Source organism: Anopheles ziemanni, chromosome 3 (genome assembly GCF_943734765.1).
Source record: "Anopheles ziemanni chromosome 3, idAnoZiCoDA_A2_x.2, whole genome shotgun sequence".
Taxonomy (NCBI): domain Eukaryota; kingdom Metazoa; phylum Arthropoda; class Insecta; order Diptera; family Culicidae; genus Anopheles; species Anopheles ziemanni.
The window spans coordinates 50290684-50309521 of record NC_080706.1 but is presented as its reverse complement, the minus strand read 5'-3'; the positions used below and the strand labels follow the sequence as shown (position 1 = coordinate 50309521).

Below are 18838 nucleotides of genomic sequence, written 5' to 3'. Positions count from 1 at the left end.
TACAACTGTGATAAACCAATGTGGCAAGATGATTCTACAAAACGGATTTATTGACGTTTCTTAATTTTTTTTAAAATGAAATCCAATGACAAAAGTTCACCTTTAACATTCCCTCTACGAGTTTGTAACTTTTTTATCCAGCTCTTAAAAGACAAATGTTGGCATACGATGTTTAAATGTAAATGTAAATTAATATCTTTTTCGCCAGAGAGAAAAATATTGTAATAATATCCTTTAAAAAACGTGAGGACATGGCTAAATTAATAGAGTACGGATGTGAATTACAGATTTCTCATATGTTGTGAGTATGAGAATATATGTAAATGGATGTGCTTCACGTACGGAGGGATACAATCACTAGGAGACATTTTCCAGGATCATAAACTATCTTACTAACTAACTGCAAATTAGATAATTGAGCAATCAACGACAGCAGATAACATCGATGAGCACAAGAGAACAATAAGCATGATGAGGTGAGAAAAGTATACATGGCCCTAAATAACCCTTTGGACCTTAGACATCCAGACGATGTTAAACCGCCGAGCGGAAACAACGAAACAGTGGGGCGATACTACTTAAGATACAAGGGCAGAAACAGATTTAAACTTATTCAAAATGAAACATACGATGGAATTATGATTCAACAAATCGATGGATTGTCCTAAAAATTGCAACGGAAACCTACGATAAGTTAATAAAGTACTGTAACTTAAGTAACCGAATTCAAGATATAATAAGTATCACTTGGAAGGAAGGAAAGCTACGCGTTCGATACGATCGCAAAAACACTGAGCGAAACTTGTAACTAGGTATGTGTTTATTGTTCTCGCGTTCTTTTATGGCGATCGTTAGAGCAAACTACAAGTAATTAAGAATTCTGCAGCAATGAAAGTATACGCAGAACCCGAAACTATTTTTATTTGTATCATTGTAACTGTAAATCCTTACAAAATTACAAAAAAGCTAAAATATGAAACTATTCCGAATTGAATAAATAATAAAATCTTATAAATGTATGTAAATTACTTAGGTGGTTATTACTTGGGTGGTTATTGTTGTTTTAACTTGTAATTGGTGGTATCCGATTTGAGTTGAGATTTTCATTTTAACGAGCTGTACGGATGCGAACATCCGGCGCGAAAGCCGTGGTTCTGTGAGTACAGCAAGTTCATGCAGTTGGAAAGGCATCTGAGATAACCGGTGCTCGGAACTCGATACGACGGCGTATCGTAAACTATCTAGAAGCCAGTTTCATTTAAAAAAGGTCCAAAATGAATCAGAATTATACAGAATGTTACGTGTATCTTACTTACCATGCGATCGTTACATTTAACAGGACCAAGCGTTCCCGAGATGACTGGACAAATGGTGCCGGTGAAGAATTGTGCCATGTGTGGAAGATGTGTTAACTAGAAGGTAGTATATTAGGTAGAGGTGTACAGGTTTTTATTTTATTGATTTTTTCCATTTCCATTCAACGGCAAATTTGAATGATGGAAGAACCGCGCATTTAAAGTATGCGTTCGCGCCGACTCGACATTGCGTTTGGGATAGCGTTTCTGATCCGAACGTCAACTTTTTCGAAATTTCCCAGAAATTGAAATGAAATGTGCCATAGCTGTTCAAACACCACCAAAGAAACACAATTCTGGTTCATACTACGGGCTTGACACGAAATTCTAAGAAAATTGCAACACATTAGTCTATCGAAACACGTTAGAATAAACCAGTCTGTGTAACCGAGCGTTAAGGAGAAGACGGAGATATCGAACAAATAGTAATCTTGTGTGTTCAACAGAATGTCCGTTCGGGAGCAGCAACCGGTGTTCAATCAGCAGCTGGAACAATGGCAAAGAGATGTGCTGGCACTGAAAGCGCAATTGATTTTCCGTGCACTAACCATCGCGTATGCGCTTGCTGCATTTGTTTCATCACCAAATAACAGAGAGGCCTACTACATAGCACTGACGGCAAACGTTTTCACCAATTGCATTGAACTTTACCGGCGCTTGCCTAGGTTCCAGTTTTCCGCTTCATACCTGAAACAAGTAATAATGGCATTATCATGGCACTACGCTCTATTTTCGCTACAATACTTGCACGAGCCGTCGGAGCCGCTTCTCATTGTCTCAGTTGTACTGTTGGCGAATTACCCGGAACTCTATGGTTCAAGGGAAATTACCATTTATCTGATTCAAGTACAAATTCCGCTACATTCCCGTAGACACCGACGTTAGTGAGATTTCCGTTTTGCCCATCACGTTACTGTTTGGATTGTGTGAAAATGTGGAAAACCTACTCCAACGTAATTGCAGAAGCAGAAACATAAAAAACGATTTTTCGTACATGCTTCAAGCATTTACTATATGTAAAACTTTCATCAAATAAACTACCTTGAAGTGAATAAATCATCGAACTCTTATAAACGTTATTCTGTTTGTGTTACTCTACGTTGATCCACTAATATGATTTTCATCCATAATCCAACATGTGATAACAATATTTGGAAACTTAATAAATTGATTGATTTGTGGTTAGTTGCCGGTCTTTATAAAGTTATAACTCCTTAGAGGTCTGCATAACTAGTTTAGCTTGCGAAGACCCAGGAAACTTGATTCGTAATAGTGTAAATTCTCGCTAAAGAAGAAGATTGTTAAGGATTTTTCTTAATTAAATACATGCCACATTTGAATTTGTTCCATTTAACAACTCGTATAGCAACGAAAGTTCCTATATAGTGCCAAGAATCTTACATGCAAAAAATATTTTGTCCTGTAAAATCCTTCCATTTCGAGCTGTAAATTGTGTTGAGTTGTAAATAAACTGGCAATTTTCAACCCCTCGGGCATGTAAGGTTTTGTTTTTATGAGCTTGGTCATATGGTAAATATTATGAATCAATCACCCAAGACTCTTTCAGACTGATTCATGAATCTTTTGGGGTTCGAAGCTAAAAACATTGATGAATCTTACGAATTCTTTCATTGTCGTATATCAAGCGAAGAATTAAAAATGGTCACTACCCGTTTTTGCATTTTTGGACCTTACTTTTCTGTTCAGCAAACATAAATCAATCTGTGGGACTCATGAATCTCACAAATGCATCAAAGAGTCATTCACATTCATGAATCTGAATCGGAATTATACAACTCTAATTTTGATCTACTGCACAAGGTGGCTGGAATGAAGCAACACTTTCTTCTCAACTTGAAAGTATTGCTTCGCTCTAGTCACCTTCGGTTAAGCTGTCATTGCAAGCTCATCATAAACAGAATTGTTTACTTTTGTGTTAAAGACAGTCTTACTTCCTCGATGACCATTACGGATAGTGTTTTGTTAAACAAATATCGATTAACGTTAGTTTATATTCTATAAGAACGATGAGTGAGGCTCTTTTAGAGACCGCAGCATGGGAAGATTTAGCCAATATACCAGCAGACCCTCCAAAAATGCGTCCCATGTGTTCTAAGTGCTGGTATGAATGCTGAAATTACTATGTTATGCACTTACAAAAGCCACGTGCAATTTTTACAGCCGCCCTGTGGCCGTCTGCTGGTGCTCAGCGTTGCCTTCACAACTACTAATTCCCGGTGGTCGCATTGTTCTGCTGCAACATCCTGCGGAAGAAAAACGATCTTTACGAACTGCCCCCATGCTTTCAGTAGGCTTGGCACCCGGCAAATGTCTGATTTACAAAGGCAAAAAGTTCCCTCGCCACGATCACGAGTTGGAGTCCATTCTGGCCGATAAACGATCGTTACTTCTTTATCCCAGTGCTCATTCGGTTCCGATTGAACAAATTGACCCGAGCGAAGGACCCTACAATTTGATCCTTATCGATGGAACGTGGCCACAGGCAAAAGCTATCTACACCTGCTCCACTGCACTGCACGGAATGCGGCAGGTAAAACTTATATCTTCCGGTACGAGCAACTACATCATACGAACCCAGCCAACAGACGGTTGTCTCAGTACCTTGGAAACGGCCATCGAAGCACTTAGCCTCTTGGAGCGAGACGAACGGTACCGAGAGCAGCTGCTGCAACCCCTGCACGCACTTTGCCAATTTCAGCTAGCAAACGGAGCGGTCACACACCAGTCCAAGGAGTTTCTCATCCGCCACAACCAATATCCCAAACTGATTGGCCGTCGATTGAACCGACTGCTGAAGCGAGCGGATAATTTTAAGGACGAGCACGACACTGAAAGCGATGACAAAGTTAGACCATCATCGTAGAATGTGAAAAGACGAGACAAAGCATTTTTCGTTTTTAAGATTTTATTATACCACTTTATATTGTACTGATTTCATAACATAAAATAGAGCATAGCTTTGTTATATGTATATATACATTCACACAGCGGAATTATCGATGACCATTTCCAATCTGCCTAGCAGTTGCGTCTAGTCTCTACTTTGAAGTGATCATTTCGTCGATCTCTGTTGTTGGAATATTCACTTTTTTTAAATCTAAACCATTAATAACAACTAGTGAACTAAAGTAGCATGCGATCCGCAGTAAACTTACACGCGTGAAAATCAAATCATTTTTCATGTTCCACATTAGCATTATGGGTGTTCCAATAGGTGAGCTTTTAATTTACAACCCACTTACATTTCATAAGGTGCTTAAAACCGAATCAACCGTCATTAATTTAATGTCGTAACAGTATTCCAGATTCAACACTATGCAGCTAAGATAGATATTCAGTGGTTAAGACATTCCTTCTTGATGCGTCTAACCTCTAGTACAGACTCATTCCCATGTAGTTTTATTTTTGAGTGCCTTTTTCTTGGAGCTTAAATGCAATCTATCTTTCCATTTCAATTAAATTTATGTTCTGAACAGATTTGTATGCAATTTTAAATTTTGTTTCTTACTTGATCGGTTGCGATACTCGCTCTGCTTAAGTTTGCACAAATTAACCAAAACTAATCTGCGACCTGCTGTCTTCATCTTTCCTGTCTCTGTTCGGAATCTCCAATTCATCCAGCAAATTAAGCGTCTAACCTCATTCGTTAGAAAAGCTACATCCAAAACTAAACACTAATGCCCTATTTATTCACAGCATATTCTACGTTGTTTGATTTTTTTCGGTGCGAATTTGTACGCCTTTGTAGTACTTAAATAACTGAAACTGAAAGGAATGGCTATTAACCAACCCCAATGGTTGGTGATGTATGTACAAAGAGGCTAGATTTTATTTTAAACCATATTTTTGGTTGATATAAAAAACGACTTGAGGAACTAAACCAACGGTTAACAGATGGAGTTGATAAGAACAACAAATCGTCACCTAAAAAAGTTGCGCCAAGCTAAAACAATACAATTGTAGTTTTAATTTTCGCACAAGCACTCACTCCGCATTTACCATATTAGACCGTACAACGACACGGTCTCACGGATGCGCGATCGATCCTACAAACCCTTTGCCTCGATCAAGCCTTTGGTAACACTTATCACTGCATCCTTATACTCCTAAACTAGTGGTGTCCTTTGGCTCTTTTACAAAGAGCCATGCAATACATTGTGTTTCTCATGTTTATGAATTTTTTGTCAGAAATTACAGCTTCAGTGGAATTCCTAAGCATTGACTATAATTGCTGTTCTCATATAGAATGTTTATGTAGTCCAGTTTGCTTGCCTGTTGCTCGCTTTCTACGGTAGAATAAATACGATGTTTCTAATATATACTCTGATGGACACTGGTTTGAGATTCTCATCATTGGTTTTATGCAATTTTGTTAATACTTTCGTTGGGGTGTACTCTGTTTCTGCTCTACTAGAAGAATGGGGACTTATTTTTCTGCTTTCTGCACAGTGCTTAAGCAGAGGTCATATAGTTCAAGGTCCTGGGAAGAAGATCCATTCTCATAAATTTGCTTTTCATCCAAGGAAATATTGTTGAAACATATTCGATTGCGTCGCGATAAATGTTGGTCTCAAATTAAAAAGATCATCCAAACGGCCCTTCTTGAATGTTGCATGTGTTTGGGGCCAAGATAAGCATTCACTGACTGGCCCCGTCCGCCATCCTCCTGTTGTAATGGTCAAAAGCTCTTGCCTAGTGTTTGATTTGATTGTATTCTTCCGTCACTTCGTTTCCGTTAGTGTATGCATCCTGTGGTTTTTGCATTAATAGACTTCATAAGTGTTCAAACACATGGTTGCGCTTAGCTATCCAGGTTGCTGGTGCGTGCATGTGTCCTGCTAGGCAAGCGGCCCTACGCTAGCCCACCGAAAGCTATTTTTTACTACTTTATATCGACGGCTGAAATGCTGTGGATTCACAAGGCGGAAATAGTCTGATTGTGTTGATGGTGACATGAATCCTGTGTCGTCCCAATTGCCCGACCCGCTATCGTGTGGGAAATGGTTGGGATAAAAAGGTTGGTTTACATTTGGTGCATTTAAATACCTCTCCGATTGACTTTGGTTTCTGGACTTTCGAGGATTCTTCTTGTAATGAATAATGAATGTAGAAAGCTTCTCATGTCCACTGCATAGCCGCGCCTCCAGTTGATGCTTCAGTTCGTTTAAGTGATTCATCTGCGTGTCAACCGATTTAACGCCATTCTCAAAAGTGTTTAGTTAGGTTGTTTTCAACCCGACCGGACCCTTCTCCGTGCTGTAGGTTCCCCTAGAGCCCGCTTACTCCCGCAACTTGTGCCAATCGGCAATCTGGCGGCGCGGTGAGTTGCACACCTCCTTCCAGTGGTTCAGTGCCGACCCATTGCTGCGCGGTCCACCTAGCTCCAGGCGTCCGATCACCTCGTTCTTGGTCACCCGGTCCCAGTCCAGCAGCATCAGCTCGAGCGAAACGCCGTCCAGCGAAGCCCCGGCCCCCTCGGTGGTGGGAATGTCGAACGCGAAGCTCTCGTTGAATACCGGGCTGAGCGTTCGCTTCTTGACGTGCGTTTTCTTCTTCGCAATTCGCTGGCCATTGTAGAGCAGGTAGATCTTCACGTACGGATCGGCCAGTCCGGTCACGTCCATGCGGGGCAGATTGCGTGCCTTCAGCAGCACCACGGTTAGGCGGGCCGCAGCCGGTTGCCAGCAGAGTGAAATCAACAGCTCACCACGGCCCTGCGCACGGATTTTCAGGCTGCGGGGTTGGATCTCGCGGCTCAGCGCCACCTGCTGGTTCTCGATCTGCTGCAGGTCGATGCCGCTCAGCGGGCACACCACCTCGCCAATGACGTCGTCCCGGCTGTAGCGGTCGAAGCTCAGCACCACAAAGTGCAGCGACATTCCGGCCAGTTCGGTCAGCGTCAGCCCGTAGAAGGTAAAGTCCTCATCGTACACCGGATTGCGGGTGTTGCGCAAAACCCTGCGAAGATCGTAGACGAACAAACGGAAAACGGATGAGCATTTAACCATTTCGTACACCACCCGAAAAAAAGGGCACCCATTCCGACGGTTCCTTGCCCTTGGCAGAGCCTCCGGATACCGAAGACATTAGTATTTATTTTTGGAACCCATCATCCCATTTCCCCTAGAAATGTCCAAACTGAAGAACAAAACACAACGAATATGCTTCTCTCCACCGCAAACCAGCATTGCTGACTAAGTGGATTACTTTTCAATTCCAGCACCGTCGTTTCCTGCCGAGGCCGGAAAAAAAAGTTTCACCATTTTTAGCTATATTTAACGCCACAGCTGTTGCCATTTCCACGCCATTTTATCTCTCGCTGGCGAAACACGGTTTGTCCAATGCTCATCTCTTGTGTGCCTTCTGGCAACAGTGCCGGGACTCGCCTTTGTCGTTTGCTGACCTTCAGGTTGATGGAGGGTTGTGTTTTGTTTTTTTCTCCCTATTTTTCTCTCCCCATTTAGGTGCCTCCCCATGAAACGTAAGGTTCGGGGTGTTTGGAAAAGTTGGTCATTTATGTTGCCCATTCTTCTTTTCTTTTATTTCACAATAAGCTTGGTTGGTGCTTTTCGCCCCCGTTGGGAAACTTACCTTGTTTTCACCTTATGCTGCTTGTCGGGCAGCAGCTGCAGCTTCACGTACGGATCGGTGGCCGTTTGCTTGCCGTTTGCACTGCCATTGCAGAGTGTTCCGGCCGGCATGGGGGACAGCTCGGCGGCACCGGAGCCATGGTTCTTTCCGGGCAGTCCGCGGCACCGCACAACCGACACGACCAGCGCGCTCCGATCTGCCAGGAAGCGTAGCTTGAACACGATCGCACCCAGCTTGCCGTGCTCGGTGCCGTCGCCGTTCAGCTCGGCCGTCACCGGGTCGCCCATCTCCGACACATCCGGCGACTTCGGTTCCAGCTGGGCGTTCTTGGGGATGAGCTCGTTCTCCTCGGTGTACTTGGTCGGCGGGACGACGCTCGTCGTGGTGGTCGTGACCACGGTCGCCTGCTCGGTCGGGGACTGTGCCGGTAGGTGGCCCGGCAGCGGTTTGACGCTCGTCGGCGACGGGGACTTCTTCAGATACTGCGGCGGTTGGCCACTCGGCGAGCGGACCGCCTTCGGGGGGCGCGGTGGCTGGAAGGGCAGCGACGACGCCTCGTGGTTGGTCTTCTTGTTCTGCCGCCGGAAGCGACGGGCGCAGAAGCACGCCGTCACGGCCAGTATGGCGGCCGCCGTCAGTCCCAGCACGGCCGGCACAACTGAAATGAGCACAACATAATCTGAACGAGCGCGACCGGATGACTAATGACGTATCCTCACTGCCCGACGGCGGGGGTGGCCGAAGCAAACGGAAAAACGACCGGCGATGGCCGCCTTACAAAAGTTCGCTGGCAGCCTCTTTAGGCCTCCTCGCCCCGGGGGTGGCACCGGTCGCTTATGTAGGCTTTGAAGATCGTAAAATTTGCGACTAAAAGCCCACAAGTACCATAAAGCCGTGCGGTGACCAATTCATTTCGCATTTGCGGCCACTTTTCGGGGCCCGGTAACGGCCCGGGACGATTTGTGAGCCCCATTGTTCAAACCCCGGGAAGCCGTGACGATTCCGGGGATAAGGTTAGCTTACGGGATCCTTAAATGATATGCGCGGGGGCAATAAAATTACACCTTACGTGGTTCGCCCTCGGCGTTTGTACCGTATTTGCCAGTGATAATGTTCCATAAGAGGACTGTTTTAGAAAGGGGGTTTGAAGGGAGTACAATGAATTCATTGAAATTATTAAACCCAAAACTGTAAAGAGGAAATGTTTCGTAGGGGACTATTATTTAAAATAGCTCAAGGATAAAAGAATATGAATATAGTGAAATGATTAACATATTTCAAAGGAAAAACAGTTACATAGTGTTGGTACCTTGCACCTTTGTTTCTTGAAAATGATTTAATTCGTACTGGTCGAAATATAGCTTTTCGTTACTTGCGATTTATGTATTTTTACATAAAATTTGTATAGTCACGTACATTTCTGTAAAAATCCCGAAAAATGAAAAAGCCATGCAAATGCGTGGCCGGCATTATGTAGCGTAAAATATTTGCAAATATTTTACCCTCCCTTTTCGGTGGTCACTACAAACCCCGCCACGCCTCGCTAACTACGCCCACAGGGTTTGCTATTTCACGGTAGCTTGGCTTTTCGATTACGCAAACCCGGTAGCTTCCCTCATTATCTTGGCCCACGGACTGTTTTTCTCGATAAAGAACTCAACGCTTGTAAAACCCAGCAAGCACGAGCAGAGCGGATACCTTTCGAAGGTTGTAATCAATTTGCAATCTGGATATCTACCGCTTGCAATCTTTCAAACATCCAGCTTCAGCCTTCCCCAAACACAACTCACATTTCGACAAACGCAGCTCCAATTGCAATACAAACATATTTTTACGACCCGCTTCGTCCGCGCCCACGATCGATGTATTTTCGTTCGACTATAATTCTGCCCTTTTGGGGTTCGAAATAATGAACCGACACTCTAAACACACATATTCAAACCGACATCGGCAGAGAGGAAACCTTTGCATTACATTTTCACGCAGCGGGAGCACTAAAAATGCGTAAAGCACATTTTCCAAACCCGCAAAACCAACGGGAGCCGTTCCGAAAAAAAACACTCTTCGACGAGGGTGCAAAAAAAACATATAACATAAAACAACCATATGCCAACACCGGTGGAAAGCTCATTCCAGACTCCCAACGCCGAATGTGGTTCAGAAAAACGTGGTGCGCCGTACAGAAAAGTTCCCAAACCACCCGACCACCTTATCGGAGCTTATTAAATATTGACACATCTAACAAGGACAGGTGAAGTAACGAAGTAGTACTGTTAGATAAGTAAAAACTACGACTTGTAAAGTAAACGTGATAGTACGTAAACAACTTGATATTGTTTCCTACATTCGTTTAATTATATTAACATATACAAACTGATTTAGAAAAACTATAGAATTGATCCATGTAAACCTCGGGAAAAAGGAACGACATGTAAAATTCAAGAAATCGATCGTAGAAAACGAAATTCCCATCTTAGCATCTTTCAATGAAGAAGTTGGTGTTACAACTAAAAAACAACGTCTCTTACATTATTCATGTTCACCAAAACTTGCTGCCCATACCCACAACTCTCGGAGAAGAATTCAACCGAACGTCCCTGAAGCGTGAGCCGGTGTGAGCCGGTGTTGGGTTTGTGAAGGCGTTTCGATCCTGGTAGGAAAATTTTTGGTGGAAATTTGTTCTTACAGCTGCCACCTACCGACTTGACAAAAAACAATTGCTACAACGTTGGTCCAGGTACAAACCAACACAAAAACCAAGAAAGAGAGAGCTCATTCCATGGGATTTTGGCGACGTGCACACGAAAATACTAAACAAATCCACTGTTACAGCATTAATTAGATTATCGGTGGCCGTGCTGCTCTTCACTGTATCGCCCTGTATTCAAGGTACGAATGAAAATTAGGTGCGCTAAGCTTGGCTTTCAAAATCCAAATCAACGCTGGTGTATGGAATGCTCGATATCGTCGGTTGAATGCACGAAAAGTATGATCCTGGTTGTATTAAATTTGGCGAAAAGGTAATCGTATCATCGGCTCCCTTACACCATTTGTTTGTTGTATTTTGTTCAGTGATTCATGAAATTTAGCTAGTTTAAAACTAACGACAAATATAGCTCTGTACCACAAGTTGTTCAACTTTGATTATTTTGGTTAGTTTCATGAAAACCACAATGAATCGTGTATAAAATGTGTATAAATTTGTGGTGTATCGTAGTTTTTCTATCTTGCGCATGTTTATTATTGTCCTAGTAGGACTCATTTCTAAGAGCACAATTTTATTGTATTTTAAATTAATTGATTTTGAAATCTCTACTCAAACAAATTAATACTCCTACGTGGCGATGCGTAAAAAGTATGCCACCATCTTTGGATTTTCGTTTAATTTATGTGTTTTTTTATTTTAAAAAACAGTTAAATTTCCAATAAACCTTAAAGTGTATTTTTACATTAAATGAACCATCCTTCTTTCGCACTATGTTTGATTTCTCAATACCACACAAGGGCACAAATTGTTTGTACATCAATAAGAAATTCATTAATTCCTTTAGACTTTCCGGTTATCACGTTCCACTTAGGTAGTAAACTTTATATTTAAACTGTAATTGTGTGTTATTTGGAATATCTCATAAAAAAGGTCTCTTTCGCAACATTCGTTTGCTTAGAACGTCGTTCAATTCCGATGAAAGTGTAATGGATTTTAAATTAAATATTGGATCACATAACTATGAAACTCTGGGTGATTTTAATTTCACCTTCCTTCCCCCCTCAGGCAATCGGGCCAAAGTTCTACCGTAAGTTGATTCTCGAAGGAATGCGATCTCATAACTGCCAGCTACGCAAACACAGTTTTCCCAAGCACCTTTACATGCCCTTCTGTCGAGCTGATTGATGGCGTATTTTCATCTTTACGGCCATTGCTCATGGTCTCCTTACGTGAGCCCATTACTGTGGCTGTGCCCTCGCTGCGCCGAGCTGGATGGCAACGTCCAACCGGTCCCACTGGGACCAACCCCGAGAAGACGGACTCGGTAACGTTCTGTTTTCCATCTGCAACGCCACTCCCGGGACCCCAACGTCTTGCTCATGAGCGTCCACGATGACGTCAGCCAGCAGCAGCCACCTAAAGAAAGTACGTTCGAATGTATCTTGCTGCTTCTAATTGTTTGAGATGTCGTTTGAGTTTTCGCACATTGAATGGATCTTTATTCCAAGAGACAGACCATTGCTGTCTGATGCTAGATCTTTCACCGGAATAGCTTTCGTTTATGCAACGCAATTGTGTAGAAAAGGAATCGTCCACCTCTATGGGAGATGGCAAAAGAAAAGAATGTGCCATTTACTAGGATACCCCATACGTTATGCTGGATGTGACAAGTCGACGTGCACTGGAAGCGTGTCACTTTCACCACACATTCGCCTCATCAGCGCGCTCGCATTCCTTGTAGGATGTGGACTCCGACCTGGCAGCCTCCGTTCTCATCCACACAAGCCATCCTTGGCTTTATTTTGTTCATACAAGTGCAAGAAAGGAAGTTCAAGGAAAGTCTTAGATGGAGGTTAAGGAGCGCCCCGGCGCCGTGTCAGGATTCCCGAAGCCGATGCCAAGGACAATGCAATGCTTTCTCGGAAAACACGCGGCCAGGCAATCGTTGGCGTGCGGTCTTTACTGCTGCTATGGTAAAGGCTGCACGTATCGAACGGTTTCGAGCAGCGGGAGGCTCACGGTCGAGGATGCCGGGCCGGATAATAGCCTGAGAACGGAAAGGAGATTGCATTCGCTGCGAAGGCAACGACGCCCACGTGCAATCGATAGGATGGCGGCCAGTGGCAGGCCACCATCGCGAAGAGGGGGTGGTCCGGCGGAGCTTAAGCAGCCATCTTGAGGATTACTCTACGGGGAGTGAGTGCCTAGTGAACGTGACTAGCAATCTCAATTTATTTTATAACACCTGGGAAAGTTGACAATTTTTGGAATTTATTGCAGTACCATATATCAATTAGTGCTCATGGATGGATGGTTTGAACAATGAAGGTTTTCTAAAATGGAGCAGTTAAATATTAACTACACCTGAGCTATTGGACTCCTATAAGAACCGTGCATTAAACATCTATGATTAATACAAAAATAATTTCATTTTATTTTCTTAATTTATCATCAGTCAGTAAAAACCAACAAAGTAAAATTCCTTAGGAGCGAGGTATAAAGTAATACCCACCTACCTTTTCGAAGGAGAAAAAGCTTGGAATGGTATTTAACAGTATCCATTACAATGAAACTTCGATTGCGAAGGCAAAGGTCAACGTAGAAAGTAAATCAAATTCGTACGTCATAGGGGTAAATAAAATTCATATGATGAAATGTTTCAGCCCATCTCATGTTAATGTGATCATAATGCTTTAACTAGTTTGAAACTAATTTAAAACTATAACTCCAATATGTGCTACCAAGAAAATGTTGTTTATGTGATCCCCATAATCAAGCGCCATCGAAACACGTTATATCGTTGAAAAGAGATTTCCCCAAAACGGTTTTGGGCCCTTTTCAAACACCTCAATTAGTCGGGTTGACCACAACATTAAATGCCGCCATTTGCTCGGTCACTTGAACGGTCGCCAAATGTGTATCGAGACGAGTATGTGCAAACTGGAATGAGGTTGAAATTTTGGCAAAAGGCGCAAAATTAACGACATAAAAATTTACCGACGCTGCCAAGAGCATTTTGGTAGCATCAAACGAAAAAGACCTGGCTCGTAGATTAATCGTAGATTTAGCAGTAGAACGAACCTCTTTCGTCGCGCGATGCTGGGAAGGGTGTTGGAAAATGGATTTCCGATAAGTCTAACAGATAAACTAATGGTTCAACTAGGCTGTGCGGACGCTTTGGTTCCTGTCTGCTCCATGAGTCATGAAGGTACAGGTGAATCAGGCTCGCTGCCCCGCACCGGAAGCGAGACAGTCAGGGTGGCTCCAGAAAATTGCCACGGTCGTGCGGGAAAACACGCAACTGCAGGCGCCAGGCAGTCCGGTGCATCGGTTGATTCGAAGAATGCCACCAATATGGAATGGTCTGTTACTTCGTTTCTACCTTTGGTCTCGAATGTAGCAACTTCGCATTGGACGCGTACAGCCATCCAGACCCTAGTCTCTCCCTCCTGATCCCGATTAAAACCGTAGCGAAGTGTATGATGGAACCGATATCGATTGGGGGAGCATACAAAAAGTGCATCCACTGTGCGTTTCAAGCCCATGTGTGTGCTCCTCCGATTGTGTGTGTGTGTGTGTGTGTGTGTGTGTGTCTGTTGTAGCAAAAACACTCCGTAGTTGCTTCAGCCATCCCGCCAGCGCGTCTTTTCGTAATCGAAATAGCTTTATATTACCAGTTTCCAGCGTGTTCATGTCGGGGCCGTGGTCGCCCATCTTGTTGATTATTCCAGACTCCGCCGTTGTGTCGCTTGGGTGTAGGACCGTAGCCTACGCCTGATAGGCAGCAAACAGCGGATTAATCCACACGACACTAGCCTAGTAGCTCAAAACACCAGCACGGATTACACAATTTTTGAACCAGGACGAGCGACGCAAAACTGGGTAGTTCGATCCCTTCCGGATCAATGCCCACACAAACACAGTCGCGCTGCAAGGGAGAAAGGAACGCCACACACTGTCCCGCGACGTCACACGTCCACCTGAACGGGGGTGGCCCTTTTTCGTCAGCAATTTTCCACCACGAAAACCGCCCGTTCACTCTTTTGCAACGTTTCGATTTCGAAGCGAATTGCAAGATTCACCAGAGCCAATTCAGCGATGGTCAGCTCGACAAGACACTCGCCTGCTGGAAGATATTCGCAAAATCACACGGACAACCACTAACCAGTAAGGACCGTTTCCTCGCACATTCACGGTACGTGTGACCAGAGGAAGCCAACGCGTTTGCCAAGCAGATCGATAAAGCAAGCTGAACCCAGAGTGGGACGCATGCGTTCTGTGCACTACGAAAGCTCTCTTCGCTTTTCCACTGTTGTTTCCTATACATAGTTCACCATGGTTTGGACACCACAATCCATTCTTTCCAGTGTGGGGTAGAAACCTCAAAACTTGTTTGAAATCTGTTTTGAGTGTTCTCAATTTTAACGAATTGTAAGCGTTGGTCGTTTTCAAATTGCCTTAAAAATTAGGCATTTAATATTATATTATAAGGACATTTCTTGTTAAACAGCCAACGGTTTGTTCTATTCCTAAGAGAAATTATGGGAAATGGGCGAGAGCTCCCCATTGAGCAAGGCGAAATGTCACCTACGCGAGGCGACGCCAAGCCGGTTCCCCGAAAAAGAACAACATCCTGCGCACGTTGTGGGATTTTTGGGCGTAATGAAAACAACACCGAAATGATGAGAGTTTTTCCGAGCTTTCGTGGTGAGGCTCAAGACTTACAAACGTCAATTGTGTGCTCGGTCGGTTGACGAAAGCTTTCGATATCGGGCAGACTATTACATAACATACAGTTTGATTATTGCTCTGTTTTGATACGTAGAATATCAATAGCAATTTAACAAGCCGTGACAAATTTTGGAATCTGTATTTTCTATTCGTGACTGAACGCAGCAAGTTCGTTTTTAAAAATTCATGAAACGACTTCATAAATCAAACTGGCTTCGGGGTGCTACAAGGAAGGTTTTTGTAGCAGCAGCTCTGTCTCGATAACATAAAATTAACCCAAAATATAATAACACAGATCAAAGATATTTGCTTTACAGCTGGATATGTCCGGCTAACGGATCAAAGAAACTAACATGTTGTAAACAATAACGTTAGTTTAATCTGAAAATAATCACAGGCATAGAACTTCAAAACTAACGTTAGCGAAAGGTTCAGATCAAAGGCAGTCTACAGGTAGCTTTTTAAAAAAATGAACATATGAATTCTATGAGTGAGCTTTAGAATTAGAAAGAGAAAATAATAATACCCAAAACATTTTATATAACGAATGTTTACGTTATATTTAACGACTAACACTACAAGAATATTTTTAAGCTACTTGAATTCAATTGCAGCCCGTTCAAATCATGGATAACGGAAAATTCGCACACTTCCCTTAGATTTATTTGGTTTTCTTTGAACATTCCTCAAGTCGCATTATACTTACTTTGCCTTTGCCACTTCCGTTTTCACAAAGCTTCAGTCCTAGTTCGGAAACCTGGAAAGAAACTCAACTTTACACTCGTACGGTAAACTTGATGAAAGTTTCTTGCAGAAAAGCTATTCACGTGAAACACGTGCACCATAGTGTTTAACCTACATCATATAATAATCCCATTCTTTTAATTTTTCTCGTTCCAGACGACCTCTTCCGCTTTACTGCGAAGTGACTAAACGTGTATATCTTACACAACCGTTGTGATAAAGATTTTTCATCACGAGTTGGAACTTGAATCTAAAGGAAGAGCTACACGAGGTAAGTCAACTATGCAAAAAGCCCTTATCGCACTCTTTAAAAGTTAGATAACCTTTCCCATTTCCCATGACAATTACGAACGTTTCTGGATGTTTACTTAAAATTATTTTCCGTCCTCATAGATTTATTCAAAAGATATAAATAATACATTTATCGAGAGAAAGTAGACGTGGAAGATTCACATGCCTCGATGTATGATGTTGTTGATTCCTGGCTCTAGGACTTCTCCGCTTCCGCTAGCCGAGCGCTGGCGCGCGCACAGTTCCGGCAACACCGGAAGGGTGGCGCACCGGCGCGACTGCACAAACCCAACCCTAATGCAAAATGACGTGATGAACTTCTCACTTCCCACTAACAACAACAACAACAACAACTACGACAACAACAAGATGAATTTTCTAAACTGCTTCTGGATGGACTGCTCAATTTTCTCCTTTCAAATGTTCAATGCTCCCGGCGATGTTGGACGAGCATCTTCTCTACCCTGCACCCTGCCCTAGGACGGTGATGGTGTCTCGATCTCATGTGTATGTGTATGTGTGTGTGTGTGTATGTGATGTTTGGCACACACTTGGCCGTAGCTTCTCTCCGTGGTGTTTTTCGTTGGTCGGTTGCTTTTCGATTTCGGTGACAAATCGCTCGATGTGTTTTACCTAGCATTGGCGGTCGCACTGAGATGTTGACGTTCGCTGACAAACTAACGGAGCGGTCCGCTGCTACCGGCCGACGACCAACGAGTGGCGGCCCAATTGGCCAGCGTGCTTAGTAGCCAGCCAGCTCGGCGAAGGTGGAATCCATTTCGTCGGCCAGAGACTTGTACCGGTCCTTGTTGACGCCCAGTTCATCTGTGAATTGAAAGAGCGGGCACGCATTAGTGGCATTCGTGGGCATTCGCAGTCGGAGCGCTCGAGACGGTGGGAGGTACCAAAAAGAAAATGAAAACGATCACAGACAATTACACGTAGTTTTAAAAATCAAATGAGCAAAATAAAACAACATTATCCACAACGCTCTGCCCGCCTGCGGGCCTTTCGTTCGCGCGTTCGGCACGTCCAGCAGTCGTCGTGTGGCGACGAAACCGACCCGCAGTTGCTGATGCTGTGGCCCGGGGTGGAATAACATGAAAACAGGACTGAAACACGCACCACAACTGACTGGTGAACGAGGTAGACAAAAATGGCTAGACAACAGGTGAACAGGTTACCGTAGTGTTTTTTAAAGTACACATGATAGTAGATGGTTAGTAGATACTACACATAAACACACCAGGACGGACCGGTCAACCCGGCGGAGAGAAGTGCAGGATAATAAAGCGTTAAGAACTTAAGCGGCAGATATTGCAGAGCGAAAAGAAAAGAAATGAAAAAACGATTCACCCGTTCCGAACCGAACGATTTCGAACGGGATCACCTGTCTGTCACCTGTCATTTTCGACGATGGGTTTGCGGTGACGCGAGCCTACACTTTCGGGGGGCCGAAGGTGGTTTGGTGTACAGAGATTTAAGAACGAGAAAATCTATAATAAACACATTCACACACGCAACATTTTACACAGAGTGTTTTGGTGATGGCACGATGAAACACTTTAGACCACACAGTGGAATGCTTTGCTGAATGCTGAACGGTTACACCACAGAACATCGGATATGTAGCAATGGCTGTCCGAAAGTGTGTCGCGATCGCTTATTCCCTCACCAGCCAGCCAGCCAGCCAGTGTCAGTGCTGATGGGGCGATCGAATGAAAATGAAACGAGATCGTGGTTTGATCGTATGCAAATTCGTATGATGTGCATGTTTCGATGTACGAGAAAATTGTCGCAGGCTGCTCTCAGAGATTGGATGGAGTGGACATTTACACATGAACGCACCAGGGGGGGAAACCGGACCGGACGGAACACAGTTGGGATGTGAATCTGGTACAGTGGTATGTAAAGTGGCTTTACAAAAGAAAGAGGCACAAGTCCACAAGACTTGATCACGATCAACAGAGAGAGAGAGAGCGAGCGAGAGAAGTATGATTTTTGTTTTTATGCAGTAAAATAAAAAGAAAAAACTTCAAAAAACAAATCGAAACGCTAAACATAGTGGAATTGGCGTGTAACATGCGTTACGATAAATACCTAAGGTCGATCGATAGCTTCACAGTGTCCATTCGTTCCACTCGCGCCACCATTTTTGGACGGTCTCCCACCCACATTGTACGTAGGACGCGATAAGGATCACCTGAACTAAAGCGCAACACGCTCCTGGCCCTTGCAGCGAGGAGCGAGGCGCCGTACTGTGTTTTTTGCTACATCGGTTCGCTGAGAAGAAGAAGCACGAACAACGAGTGCGCCAAGGAAGGGGCGAACGGACTACTGAACCGAACTCTACTACCAGCCGATCGTGAGGCGAACGTATCGGAGTGCTGCTTGGGCT

At 43.7% G+C, this 18838-nt stretch overlaps 2 protein-coding genes across 2 annotated transcripts; one reads left to right on the top strand and one right to left on the bottom strand.

Annotated features, from left to right (window-relative positions):
- The first annotated feature begins 3304 nt into the window (after positions 1 to 3304).
- LOC131287327 (tRNA-uridine aminocarboxypropyltransferase 2) lies at positions 3305 to 4282 on the top strand. Its single transcript, XM_058316366.1, has 2 exons — positions 3305 to 3477; positions 3537 to 4282. The coding sequence occupies exons 1-2, from the start codon at positions 3383 to 3385 to the stop codon at positions 4237 to 4239; spliced, it is 798 nt and encodes a 265-aa protein (XP_058172349.1). The 5' UTR covers positions 3305 to 3382; the 3' UTR covers positions 4240 to 4282.
- Positions 4283 to 6655: 2373 nt separating this feature from the next.
- On the bottom strand, positions 6656 to 14388 carry LOC131288380 (synaptotagmin-4). The gene is made up of 3 exons (XM_058317510.1): positions 14349 to 14388; positions 7968 to 8646; positions 6656 to 7334 (listed from the first exon to the last, which is right to left on the bottom strand). The coding sequence occupies exons 1-3, from the start codon at positions 14386 to 14388 to the stop codon at positions 6656 to 6658; spliced, it is 1398 nt and encodes a 465-aa protein (XP_058173493.1).
- Positions 14389 to 18838: the final 4450 nt, after the last annotated feature.

Excerpts from the sequence above, each read along its gene's own strand:
- LOC131287327 (XM_058316366.1), top strand. The coding sequence starts at position 3,383 with ATGAGTGAGGCTCTTTTAGAGACCGCAGCATGGGAAGATTTAGCCAAT. Across the intron at positions 3,478-3,536 it reads CCCATGTGTTCTAAGTGCTG|CCGCCCTGTGGCCGTCTGCT; the intron begins GTATGAATGCTG and ends CAATTTTTACAG.
- LOC131288380 (XM_058317510.1), bottom strand. The coding sequence starts at position 14,388 with ATGGGCGACCACGGCCCCGACATGAACACGCTGGAAACTG. Across the intron at positions 8,647-14,348 it reads CATGAACACGCTGGAAACTG|ATTATGTTGTGCTCATTTCA; the intron begins GTAATATAAAGC and ends GCGCTCGTTCAG. Across the intron at positions 7,335-7,967 it reads CAGCATAAGGTGAAAACAAG|GGTTTTGCGCAACACCCGCA; the intron begins GTAAGTTTCCCA and ends CGATCTTCGCAG.